This window comes from Sturnira hondurensis, unplaced genomic scaffold (assembly GCF_014824575.4).
Source record: "Sturnira hondurensis isolate 20B ecotype Veracruz unplaced genomic scaffold, ASM1482457v3 Scaffold0022908, whole genome shotgun sequence".
In the NCBI taxonomy this organism is placed as follows: Eukaryota; Metazoa; Chordata; class Mammalia; order Chiroptera; family Phyllostomidae; genus Sturnira; species Sturnira hondurensis.
Window position 1 is genome coordinate 7,714,781 of NW_028095539.1, and position 12,182 is coordinate 7,726,962.

Consider the following 12,182-nt stretch of genomic DNA (forward strand, 5'->3'; position numbering starts at 1 on the left):
CACGTGAGACTTGAGCTCTGTGTCCTCAGGGTCTGGGCCTGATAGGCTCAGTCCCCTCAAATACCCCCCTCTCCTCCTGGCACCTGTGGGGACAGCCCCTCCCCCTCCCAGATCAGAGCTGGCCTCTGTCCCTGCACACACCCACCCTGGACCGCCGGCTGGAGTGGGGGTGGTGCTGGGGCCAAGGGGATGGCAGGCGGCCGGGCACGGACCCCCTTCCCTGGAAGGGCAGGCTGGGCGAGGATTCCACTCCCAACCTCCCAGGAAAGGCCAGGTGGCTCAGGGAATATGGTTTCAGCTGGAGAAGGAAGACCCTTTTCGGCCAAGTGGGGGTTCAGGTGGGGGGAGTCCTTCGGGGCAGCCTCCTGCTCTGGGCCTCACAGTGGGGTCAACTTTGGCATCCAGTGGTCTGGTCTCGGGCAGGCCTCTGTCCTTAAAGGTGGTGGATGGTGTTAGCCAGAGTGCCGTGGTTCCAGCTGGGGGGTCCGCCACCTTTGCCTCGAGTGTCTACTTTGGCCCTACTGGGGGGCTGTGAAGCCAGGCAGTGGGGGCCCCGGGAGGCTTGGCCCAGGGCCTGGCCCCAGTCTGGACCTCACGCCTTCCCGCTATATGTGGGGCTCCAGGCCCCAGCGACCCCAACGGTTAGTGGGCACACCCCTTGTCACTGCCAGGTCCAGAGGCCTCTGCCTGGTGGTGACAGCCATTGTGGGGAGCCCCTGGGAAGACCCCAGTGTCCCAGGGCTCACTGCACTGCCTCCTGCCTGGTGCCTTCCCATCAGAAACCCCTGGCCTGGCCTTTCCCCAAACTCAGTTCCCAGCACCTCTGCCCTCCAGGGCCAGTGTGGGACCCTCTGGACCCTGAGGACAGAGGGCACAGACTCAAACTGGTGTCCTGCCAGGGTACATGCCTGGGAGGTCCCCGCTGGCCCTCCAGGCCCATATTAGGGAGCAGTGCCTACAGGGCAGCAGGAAGTGGCCGGGCCCCAGGGGAAAGCTCCCTGATTGTGGGGGGAGCGCAGGGAGCACAGGGCTCTGCCTTCATCCAGAGGCGCCCCCAGCAGCAGCTCAGGAGGGCGAGGTGAGTGAGAAGGGGCCGTGGTGAGGGGGTACCAGCCCAGAGCCCTACTTCCATCCAAGGGGGGGGCCGTGAGTGTCAGCTGTGTCCTCCTGCCCAGGTCTGCTGCCACCTCTGAGTGCACTGGCCTGTCCACCAGCCACTTGGGTGTTTCAGCCTGTCAGTGTGTCAGGGGCCTGGTGTGACAGAGGCCCCCTCTCCTGGAAGGATTTCCCCTGAGGTTTCTCCTCCCGCCTCCCCTCCCCAACCCTAGGATCAGGGAACCTGCAGCCTGTGCCCCTGGTGGGCCGCCCTCGGGGACACCTGCCTCTGTGCTGGCTTCCACAAGAGTCAGGGCTCCTCTGTGCTAGCAGGTCCACGGGCACATGTGGACACACCCTCGTGGGTGGGGAGTGCTGATGGGCAGGGAATGCACACGCCCCTGTGTCCGTGGGCCTTGGCCCCCAAGCACATGTGGCTGGGTGGGCACGGCTGTGCACACGTCCTTTCTCTGTGGGAGACCTGGAGCTAGGGGACTGCCCCTGCCTGGCACTGGGTCGGGGAGCAGTGTGCGTGGCCTCGGGTGGAGCCCCAAGGCGAGTGTGGCCCGGGAGCAGCACCTGTGGACACAGGCCTGGTTACAGGTGCCCCGGGAGCCCTCCAGGCTGAGACTGTGCGTGGGGCACCCCTGTTCACCCCCAACCTCTTCTCTCTGTGGAGTCTGAGAGCAGGCCAGGCCTGGCCCTGGAGGAGGGGCTTATACTAGACCCTGGAGGACACAGGCGGGAGCCGGGGCCTGGAGAGGCCTTTCCCAGGGGGGCCACTCCATGGTCAGGACCTCCCACTGGGATTCCTTGCAGCCAACCCATCCTGCGTGGGGCAGTGAAGCCCTGAGCAGTAGGGCGTGGTGACCACCCCAGGGTGGCAGCCTCCCCGAGGCTTGCCCAGCACCGGTCCTTGCTGGCCGACGATACTGTCATGCACGATGACAGTGAGACAGCCAGGGGCTCCATGCGGGGACCTTGCTGGCACTGGTCTCTCAGCCAGCTGCCTCCGCCCCGGAAGGGCAGCCGTGGCATCGCCTCCAGCCCGTGGAGGCTCCAGGAGCCCGTGGGGAAGGAGCTGCAGCTGGGACCCACCTGGCGCCTGTGGCCGTGGGCGAGCCCTGCAGGGGTTCTCCATGTGGGCAAGTGCAGGACCCTCCTATTGGCACCCCCTGCCCACAGGCCCCAGCTGTCTGTCATGCTCACAGGGGACAGGGCGGGAATATGGCATGGAGTCACACTCGTACTGGGCAGGAAGCCGCCCTGGCTCTGGGCAGCATCCGCACTAACTGAACCAGAGGTGGGTGTGGCCACATGGACCCAGCTCTCAGGGCAGGCGGCTGGGGACCTGAGGTGACCTGGGGGCCTGAGCGGGTTTGGCTCTTCCCTGCACAGCCTTGGGCCCCCGACCCCCCTACCTGCATGTTGTGGGGGCAGCATGGCCCTGGGAGGGCAAATGAATTCATTGCAGAGCCAGGCTGGTCCCCATTCCCCTGACCACCCAGTGGGCACTCCAGCCACAGCTTAGGGTCCACAGCAGCTGCCGCGCCCCAGGCAAGCCCTGGCTGGGGCCCCACAGGGCCAGCAGCCTAGCGGGGAGCCCTTGGGGGCCAGCTGGGCCCTGTGGCCATGGCCTGGACCCCAGGGAGATGGTGCTGTGGCCTGCTCCAAACCCTCTCCCTGCACAGGACCCCCCCACCTTGGGGACGAAGTGCCTGTCTGAGGCGGAGATGGCGGTCCTTGGGTCACAGAACACAGCAGCTTCTGCCCTTCAGCAGGGCCAGGCCCCCTGCAAATGAGACAGCGTTCCTTCCCTGGGGGCAGCCCCCAGGCCCTGCTGTGGCAGAGGGAGCGCCATGCCCCCTGCTCAGGCAGGCTCTCGGGGAGCTCCCCAGAACAGGGGCCCCGGCTCTGGGGTCAGCACCACCCCATCAGCTCAGCTCCGGCCTGGGTTTGGTCACCAGGCACCTCTGAGCAAGCGAGCACCCTCACGGTGGTGCTCGGTGTCTGGCCAGAGGGGTGGCCACTCAGGCAGCTTCAGCCAGAGGACAGGCTGCAGCGAGGATGGGCACTCCTGGGCACCCCGGGGTTGAGGGCTGGGCCCTGTGATCTGGACGTGAACCTACCACCTGCCACTGAGTGACCCGGGCACACCGAGTCCTTCTCAGGCTGGCTCACGGGGGCAGGGGTGAGGTCAGGCCCCAGGGCTTAAGGATGGTCCAGGGGGATGACAAGGCTCCCACCCCGGCTGTCCACACCACTGCCAGCCCTTCCTCCCCGCCCACCGGGCTTGCCTGGTGTGTGCGGAAGCTGCTAGAAGCGTCAGTTTGAACCGGGCTTGATGAGGTATCTGAGCTCCCCCTGGGTCCTGCTGCGTCTCCGAGGCGGCAATGAGTGCCAAACCCACTCCCCACTGATGCCCCTGGGCCCTGCTGCCGCTGTTTAATTACTATGGAAAGGAAGCGCCGCACTCTGTCGTGGGCAGAGGGACATCCGGCAGCTCTCCACTCTCCTGGGCACCAAGCCCAGTGCCTGACTGCCCCGCCCCAGTGACACCGCTGTGTCCAAGGGACTCACCTGGACCCTGGGTGGGAATGGGGAGTAAGCTGTGCACAGGCACGTGCACACGTGTGCACAGGCACGCCACACAGTGCACACATGCACCCCCACACGTGTGTGCACAGATATGCACCCCCAGCCTCTGCTGCTGTGGCCTGCCAGGCTCTTTGGAAACTCTGGTCTGAGTATGAGCCACTGAACCATGCGTCTTAGGAGAGGGGCCGAGTGCCTGCCACACCCCGGACCCCGGATGGTCAGTCTGAACAGCCCCCGTCTGGGCTCCTAGATGGAGCCTTCAGGGCGAGGGGACCACTTTCTCAGGATGTCACGTGCCAGGCTGAGGAACAGGCCCTCTTCCCTGAGGCCCGCCCAGGGACAGGGGACACTAGGCACGGAGGCGCAGGCGGTCCCACGTCCAGTAACAAGTGACACACGGTCAGTCTCCTTGTATGGCCCTGTGGATGAGACATGGCCTTTAACCGGGCCCCCCACTGCCCCCTGAACTGAGGTCACCGAGCAGTGGGGACAGTCTGTGCCTCATCTGCCTGCTGGGTGCCCAGAGAAACCCCCTGTGCTCGCATCCCTTCAGAGCAGGGTTGTGCGGGGTGTTTCACATTCACAGGGTCCGTGGACAGGGTCATCCCAGGTTCACAGATGTGCCCACGTGGGCAGGGCGTCTGCTCCCCCCCTCCCCCCCTACTCATGGCGGTGCTCAGTGTCTCGGCCACATGGAGGGCAAGGGCGGGGGGCCGGTGCTCTGGTTACCTCCCCGGGCCGCATTCCAGGGAGGGGTGCAGGGCTCTGACTTCCTTCCCTGTGCCCCCCCGCCCCCGCCCAGAACACGGAGGTCCACCACCAGCCCTTTCACGTCGGGGCCCGGAGGCCAGGAGGAAACCCAACCTGCAGTGGGGGCTACTGCTGTGCCCGGGGGGCAGGGCCAGCGGGCTCTGCCTTGGAAAGGGGTTTTCAGCAGGAAACGGGCAAAGCTGGGAAAACAGGGCCCCCTTGCCCAGCTGCGAGGCTCCCTGTGGCCCAGCCAGCTTGTGACTGAGGACAAACACAAGCCACGCTGATGCAATTAGGAAAATGTTATTTTTCAAATGCTGCCAGCTCCTTGGGGTTGGACCTGTGACCCGGGAAAGCAGCTTCGAGCAGGAGGGGACGGTTGCTGAGCCTCTCTCGGGGGCTGTGGGATGGGGGTGCTGTCACGCCAGGGGCGGGGCCAGGGATGGGCCCTGGGTTGGGGAGGCTCAGGGAATGTGGCTGCCCCTCCTGGCCTGAGCACAGAGAGGAGGGTTGCCAGGTACCGGCCTACCTGCTCCAGGTGAGTGGCCCTCCCTCTGGCCTCTGGGCACAGCCTGCCCTTACCATTCCTGCCCTTACCATTCCTAAGTGTGTGGTCAGCAACCTCCTGCACCTGCCAGGAGGCTGAGATGGCTCCTTGGTCCCCCTGCTGTCCCTCACCTTAGGGGCCAGGCCTGACAGGGTGATGGGGTGGAGAACCCCCTCTCCTCCAGCCGGTTCTGCCTCCCTGCAGGGGCTGAGAAGGGCCATCCAGGGTCCCCCACACTGAACAGCCACAGCCCGCATGCTGCCCTCCCAGGGGTCTCGTGGCAGTGGCTAGGGCTGTCTGAGGGGCAGCGCTGAGGGGCGGCCTTGGCAGGGCTCGCCTGGATGGTCAGCTGATGCCAAAGGACCAGGAGTCCAGGGTGCCGGTTGGGGTCGGAGCCCTGGCGTCTGCCCTGAGTCCCCACCAGTTCATGGGTGCACACGTATTAAAGATTTTATCTATCTATCTATCTATCTATCTATCTATCTTTAGAGGGAAAGGAGAGAGGGAGAAAAACATCAACGTATGGTTGTCTCTCGTTCGTCCCCTGCTGGGAACTGGCCTGCAACCCAGGCATGTGCCCTGACTGGGTAATTGAACCGCGATCCTCAGGTTCGAAGGCTCGCGCTCAATCCACTGAGCTACACCAGCCAGGGCTCGCAGTGGCCCTCCTGATGGGGGGCAGTGGGCAGAGGTCCTGGTGCAGATGTCCCAAGGGCTTTGGGCGCTGCTACACTGGGAGGCTGGCAGCTGGCAGCTTGGTGGCCCTGCTGGCCCCCGTCCCCCCTGCCACATGTGGGTAACGGTAGCCAAAACTCACTTTGGCGTGGGGACAGGCCAGGGAAAGTGTAATAGCCCGGGAAGACGAGGCTCAGATTCCGAAAGGCTGCAGACCAGAAGGACCCTCCTGGGACCTGGTCTGGCCCCAGGCCTCAGCCCCACCACAGCCAGATCTCAGCTGTGGGGGCTGGAAACACTGGCCCAGAGGGCTCCGCCCTCCCCCACTGACACCCACTCCCAGGTTCGGATCTGACTTAGGCTGCCTGGCCCCAGGGAGGCCATGGAGGACTGCCTCCCACTTCCTGGCCGCTCCCCAACACCAGCAGCCCGGGGTCTGAGAGGAAGCTGTGGGGTGGAGGTGGGTGTTCCTGACTCTGGGGGAGGCAGAGCAGGCAGCCTTGGCAGTTTGGGGCTCAGGGGTGGAGTGGACGCCTGCCTGCCCCTGCGTTGGTGGCTACAAAACTCACCTGTGCCCTGGAGGTGCCTCGGAGTGAGCCCAGCAGGTGTGGCGGGCACGGTGGCCACGGCGCTGGCACGGGCAGGTCAGCGCGGGCAGGGGGTGGGGTGCCACGCAGGCAGGGGGCCGGTTCTGCGTGCAGGGGTGGGGGTTCTGTGCGGGGGCGGGGGGTGCCTGGGTCTGGGGCCAGCGGAGCAGGCAGGGAGGCTGCGGGGCGGGCGCGCCACGCGGCGGGGCAGGGTCTAGCAGGGGTGCGCGGGGCAGTGGGGCGCAGCAGGCCCGCCAGGCGCGCCAGGAGCTGAGGGAGCGCCGGCGTGTGCCCGCAGGCAGCCTGGCGCTGGGAACCGCGTGCCCCTGGACACCGCTAGCCTCAAGATGAGCGACCTGGACTCGGAGGTGCTGCCCCTGCCGCCGCGGTACCGCTTCCGGGACTTGCTGCTAGGCGACCAGTACTTCCAGAACGACGACAGGTAGGGCGGGCCGGGGTCTGCGCAGTGCGCGTGGCGCTGTCCGCGGTGCTGAAGCGGCGGGGCCCTTCAACTTTCCGGCTTCTGAAACCCGAGAAGTTCCAGGTGCGGGGGGGGGATGGGCGGGGGGCGCCTTGGAGATGGGATGGGGTGCTCCGTGCCGAGGCGTCTCCCGGGTCTTCTCCCAGCACCTCGGCCCCGCTCGCAGATGTTCTTTGGGGGACAAACCAGGGCTGGGGGCACCCTAGTGGCTGAGAGACTCCCAGTCTGGCGGAGGGCTGGTGGCCATTTATTATTAATGAAGCGATCGTGTCCTTCAAGCTCATATTGTGGTCACTTAATTGAGGGCGACAACGTTCCCTCGCCTCCAATTCTCCTGGGCAGACACAAGCAAAATGCACTTACGCCTTTCTGTAAAGGACCCCGGAACGAGCCCTTGGGAATAGGTCCTGTGCGGAGAGGGCTGGCAGGAGGCTGGGAGAAATGTTGCTTCCCTCTGCCTTTGCCCCAAATAGCTGTCTCGGCAAAGCACCTTCCCACTGTCAGCCTCGGGGGAGGTGCTGTGACGCCTGCCAGGGACCAGGGACGGCAGTGCCAAGGACTCCCAGGGCTGGAGCCTGCGGGTTTGGAGGGGAGTGCTTTCCTGGCATCGTGTTGGGGGGCTGAACCGGTGAGCCCTCAGTTTCCCCAACAATGCGGGTGTCCAGCGAGAGCACAGGGCGCTGAGGTTTGCAGACTGTCAGGACTCTGAGGAGCCCGGTGACGGTGCACCTGGGAGAGCGTGTCAGTGGGGAAGGTCAGCCTGTGAGGCCGGTGCACACGAGGCGGCCTGGCAGACCTCACATGACACAGCGTCCCATTCTCCAAGTAGTGCAGTAGGGGGGCTGGAGGTCAGCGCCCTCACCACTTGGGATCAAGGGGCTCAGGTCCAGCAAGGGGCTCTTTGAGCGAGAGGTTGTTACATCTTGTTGGGCTGAGCGCTGCGGCCATAAATAGAGCCACCCAGGAACATGGGACCCAGGGGAGAGTTTGTGGAGACAGGTGGACGTGGCTGCAGGCTCTCCTGCCGTCCTGGGACCCCGGGCAGGGCTGGGGCCTCCCTGAGCCAAGGGCTGTGTTCAGCACCTTCCACGTCAGCACCAGCCCCTCAGTGCCTGTCCTGCTGGACAGGGTCAATTCCTGGAAACAGGAGCCCAGAGACTGCTGGGGTTGGTCCGGGAATGGCGGCTGCCTCTGCCCCCCCCTTACCCCCGTGGGCTCAGGATGCCTTGACAAAGGCCAGTGACCGTGTTGATGCAATCAGAGTGATACAGCCCTTCGTTTTCAGGAGTGGGTGGTGAGTGTCTGCCTGGGGGGACCCCCTGGACCCTGGGGAAAGGGAGGCTGGCAGGCACCGAACCCTGCACAATGCCCTGGACCCTGTGGCCTGGGGTTTTTATTGCAGTGAACTACACAAAACGTGAAATGTACCACAGGGGACATTTAGGGCACTCACAGCGTTGTGCACTGTCTGGTTCTAGAGTATTCCATCACCCCAGGAGGAAACCCCATACCCACTAGTATTCACTCCCCCTCCCCCAGCTCAGGCTCGACAGGGTTCTGGGGCCTGGTGGGGACTGTGGCACCTGGAAGGGGTTTCTGGGCTTCACTGGGCGCCATGGGGCCTGGCAGGGGCTGGGGAACCTCAAAGGGGCTGTGGGGCCTGGCAGGGGCCACTCCTTCGCTCTCCGCATGGAGATGTGTCTCATTCCCCAAACTTTCTCTGCCCGGGGCGGCTGCTGGGGTGTCATGGCCGGCCCAGCCCTGCTGTGAACCCTGTGCTCCTGGGCTGCTCCCCCAGGTCTCACAGGTGGGCAGTGCAGGAGACCAGGATGGGGCTCTTGGGGGGGCTGACCCCCGTTCACAGGACACACATGTGACATGTGAGGGCTGCAGCTGGGCTCTGAGCTGCTACCCCAGCCCCAGGGGAGGAGGCCACCTCCTTGGTGCCTGCGCTGTTCACCCCCAAAGCCTCCGGGTCTCCCCACTCCACCCTCCATCCTTCATGACTGAGCCACAGCCCCATCACTGATTTCCAAAGTGAGGATGGCGGCAGGCTACCCCTGGCCCATCAGGACCCCCCTGTGTGAGGCGGAGGTGGCCAGGATGTCTCCTTGGGGTGAGAGAGGGCAGTAGCCCTGGGTCTCGCGTGGCCAGGGGCCTGAAGGATTTGAGGCCGAGACCTGCCTATGCCCCCGGCAGGTCCCGGGCCCACTCAGGAGGTGCTCGGGGAGCTCACACGGGCTTGGACAGACCCTGGGACAGTCCTACAGGACCCCTGGAGGGCCCAGCATGGGGGTCTGGGCTGCAGCGGCCAGGTCTGTATGGGTGGGTGAAGCCCACGCCAAGGGGACATCTGGGGCAGAGATCAGGCCGGCTCCCTCACCTCCCACACAGGGCAGACCCTGCCCCACCCCTCCCCAACAGCCTTCTCTCAGTTCTGGCCCAGAATCCCTCCCTACCCTGCTCTGCACCCACTCACAGCCCAGGACAGGCTCTGTGGGGCGCGGGGGGTTGCCGCCCCTGACCTTGGTTCCTTGGGTAGTGAGCAGGCGGGCAGGGCTTGCTGTTCTCCAGAGAAATAAAGCCACAGGCATGAGTCACCACAGCCTCCAGCCGCCACAGCTTCACGCCTGTGGCCTTGGTGGGGGAGGACCAGGCCCATGTAGGCGAAGGCTGCTCCGCCTCTCCTGGGAGCCAGGTGGGGAGTGGGGCAGAGCCTGCCAGGGCAGCAGAGGGCCAGCGGCAACCTCTCCGCTGCCTGTGGGCCAGGTCCGGGGTGTCCTGCCTGGACAGCTCGCTGCCCCTTTGCCCAGGAGCAGCTTGGGGAGGCCCTGGCCCCTCTGGTCAGCACTGGCCTTCCCCTGCACCTGGAAACCTGAGCATGTGATCCCGGGGATATGCTTTGGGGTCCGAGGGCCTCCTCAATGGCTCAGGGGCTGCAGCCCCCAGCCAGGCTGCAAAACCTTCTGGGAGGGGGCGGATAACAACCCCCACCCCCAAAAGGGTGGCTGTGATGCAGCAGCGACAGAGGGGAGGGAGAGGGCTTTGGTTACCACTGACCCCTAGTCTGTGACACGGACAGAGGCTTCAGCCCCACCCTCTCCAGCTCAGGAAGGAGCCATGAGGTGCAGGAAATGGCAGCCACCCACGGGCTTGTCCCCCACAAGGAGACAATGACCAGAAGGCTGGGGTGGGCAAGCCCCAAGTAGGGGGCAGGGGCCTGCCCACTGGTGCCCCCTGGCCAGCGTCCTGGGAACTGCTGCCTTCCCAGCCTGCACGCAGCCCAGCTGTCCTGAAGGTCCCAGAACCACAGGCAGGGACCACCCCGCCTCCCAGGCCAGGTGGGTGGGCGGGCTGTGCGCAGCATCAGGGGCCAAGGCTGCAGGCACTGGGGGGCTCCGCGGGGGGGGCCCTGCCACAGGGAGGACATGCTTCTCTGGGGTTGAGCAACACCAATATTGTTTCACACAGCACGCCAGGAAGCGGGAGAACAGGCAGGCCCCCTGTGCCAAGAGCATGGGGGCCATGAGGACAAGCCCCTGCCTGGCCCAGCAGGAGCAGCAGCTTGGGCAGGGCCTGCTCCTGACCTCGGGGCCCTCCAGCCTGGGCCCAGAGAGGGTCCACCAGAGGCTGCCCGCCCCCACCTCTGAGCAGAAGTGGATCAGGCTTCCCAGGTCCCAGTGGCCGGGGACAGAGCCAGGCTCTTCCCGTGGGATGCAGGCCCCGCGGGAGGGAGTGGCATTTCCAGGAACAGCCTGTTCTCAGAGCCACTCACCTGGGCTTGTTGAAAACAGCATCGCTGAGCTGGGCTGGAGAGCGCTGCCCGCCCTGGAGTGGTTGGTGGGGGCTGAGCACAGAGGCCCTCAGCCCCTTGCAAAGGGCTGGGGGCCGCCCCCTACTTCCCGCCCCCTCAGGGCCTCCCTGGGTTTGTCCTCCCTGTCCTGCACCACCGACCTCCAGCCCCGCTCCGGGCCCCCCTCCCACCTCCAGACCCAGGGATGGCGAGGCAGGCGTCCCCCTGTGGCGGGGGCCTGTGTGTCTCAGGCGCCTCGCTGCCTCTGAGCCTGCCTGGGGGAATGCGGTGGCGAAATCAGCGCATGACGCCAAAGCAAAGTCTTCCTGAGTTAGTGTCAAGCAAAACCCGCCACTCAGTGAGGGGGCCCTACAGCGTCACGAAAATTACCGGCAGCTTTGTGCTCACATCCACAGGCAGACCTGCTCCCCCAGCGGGCCATGGACCTGTGAGTGGTGTCCTGGCCTCGAAGCCTGGCCCCTGCAAGGGGGAGGCAACAGTGTCCGGCCGAGCCTCTCAGCCCCACAGTCCGGGGCCTACACGACAGACAGCGGGCCCACGGCTGTGAGGTCAGGGCACCGGCAGCCAGGGCGGGTGGGTGCTGGGGAGGGCCCCACTCTGGGTTGGAGACGCTCTCTGGCTGTGCCCTGGTAGGGTGCATGCGTGGGGGTGGGGAGGGGCAGAGAGAGCCCCAGTCCCTGTAAGGACAGGAATCCTGTGAGGGGCTCACCCTTGTGACCTCATCTGACCTTGAGCCCCTCCTCAGGCCCCACCCCCTCTCGCAGTCACTGGTGTCACCGCATGGGTTTGAGGGGTCCAGACGTTCAGTCCATGGGGCTGGGGTGCGGCGACGCTGTCACTGGGCGGCAGGGAACCTTACTCGGGACCAAGCTGTGCTCTGATTTCAGCCCAAGGGCCAGCTGGCAGCGTCCCCTCCTCTTCAGACTGGGCTTGTCACCTGGCTGACAGGGGCAGATCCCCCAGGAAAGGGACCCATTCGGGGTGGCACAGCTAGTTGGGGGGCCTTCAGCAGGAGGGAGTCTGTGGTGTTTTAGAAATAGGGTCTTTGTGGGTGTTATTAGGGTAAAGCTCTGGCTGTGAGCCGATCCTGGGTTAGGGTGGGCCCTCCTTCCGAGGGCTGGTGTCCTTGTAAGAAGAGAAGGGGCCACATACAGGAAAAGCCACATGAAGACAGCAGAGACTGGGGTGATGTGGCCAGGAGCCGGGGGCACGTGGGCCCCCCCCCAGGGGCTGGGGGCAGGACCCTCCCCGGGAGACTCCTGGGGCAGGGAGGCCCTGGGACCTTGGCTTCTGAATTCTGGCCTCAGAGATGAAAGTAAATTCCTGTCGTTGGAAGACCCCAGTGTGTGGCAGTCTGTTACACCAGCCCCAGGGCACGGACACCCCCACCAGAGGGCACAAGTGCGGTGGGGAGGCCCCAGAAGCTGGGGTCCCAGCGGTGCAGCGCCTGCCCCCCTGTCGGGTCGCCAGGGGAGATCCCGGCGTGGGGCTGTAGGGAGCACCCAGAGCCTGCAGGGCTGGCACTGCCCCTGTCAGTGGGCCCCTCAGCCAGCTGGGACCATCTTTGAATAATACAGCCCGTCCTCCTGCTGGGCTGTTCTCCGGACGGGCCCTAAATTGGCTGAAAGTGTGCTC

General features: G+C 65.4%; 1 protein-coding gene across 2 annotated transcripts in view; it reads left to right on the plus strand.

Annotated features, from left to right (window-relative positions):
* Window positions 1–6,389: 6,389 nt before the first annotated feature.
* KCNT1 (potassium sodium-activated channel subfamily T member 1) overlaps window positions 6,390–12,182 on the plus strand; it is a 43,362-nt gene continuing 37,569 nt past the window's right edge. The window contains exon 1 of one of the 2 annotated variants that reach the window (XM_037036383.1): window positions 6,390–6,694. In XM_037036383.1, the coding sequence (XP_036892278.1) occupies window positions 6,600–6,694 (95 nt within the window). In that variant the 5' untranslated portion in view covers window positions 6,390–6,599. The remainder of the gene's footprint in view (window positions 6,695–12,182) is intronic. The other variant, XM_037036385.1, reaches the window with a different exon arrangement.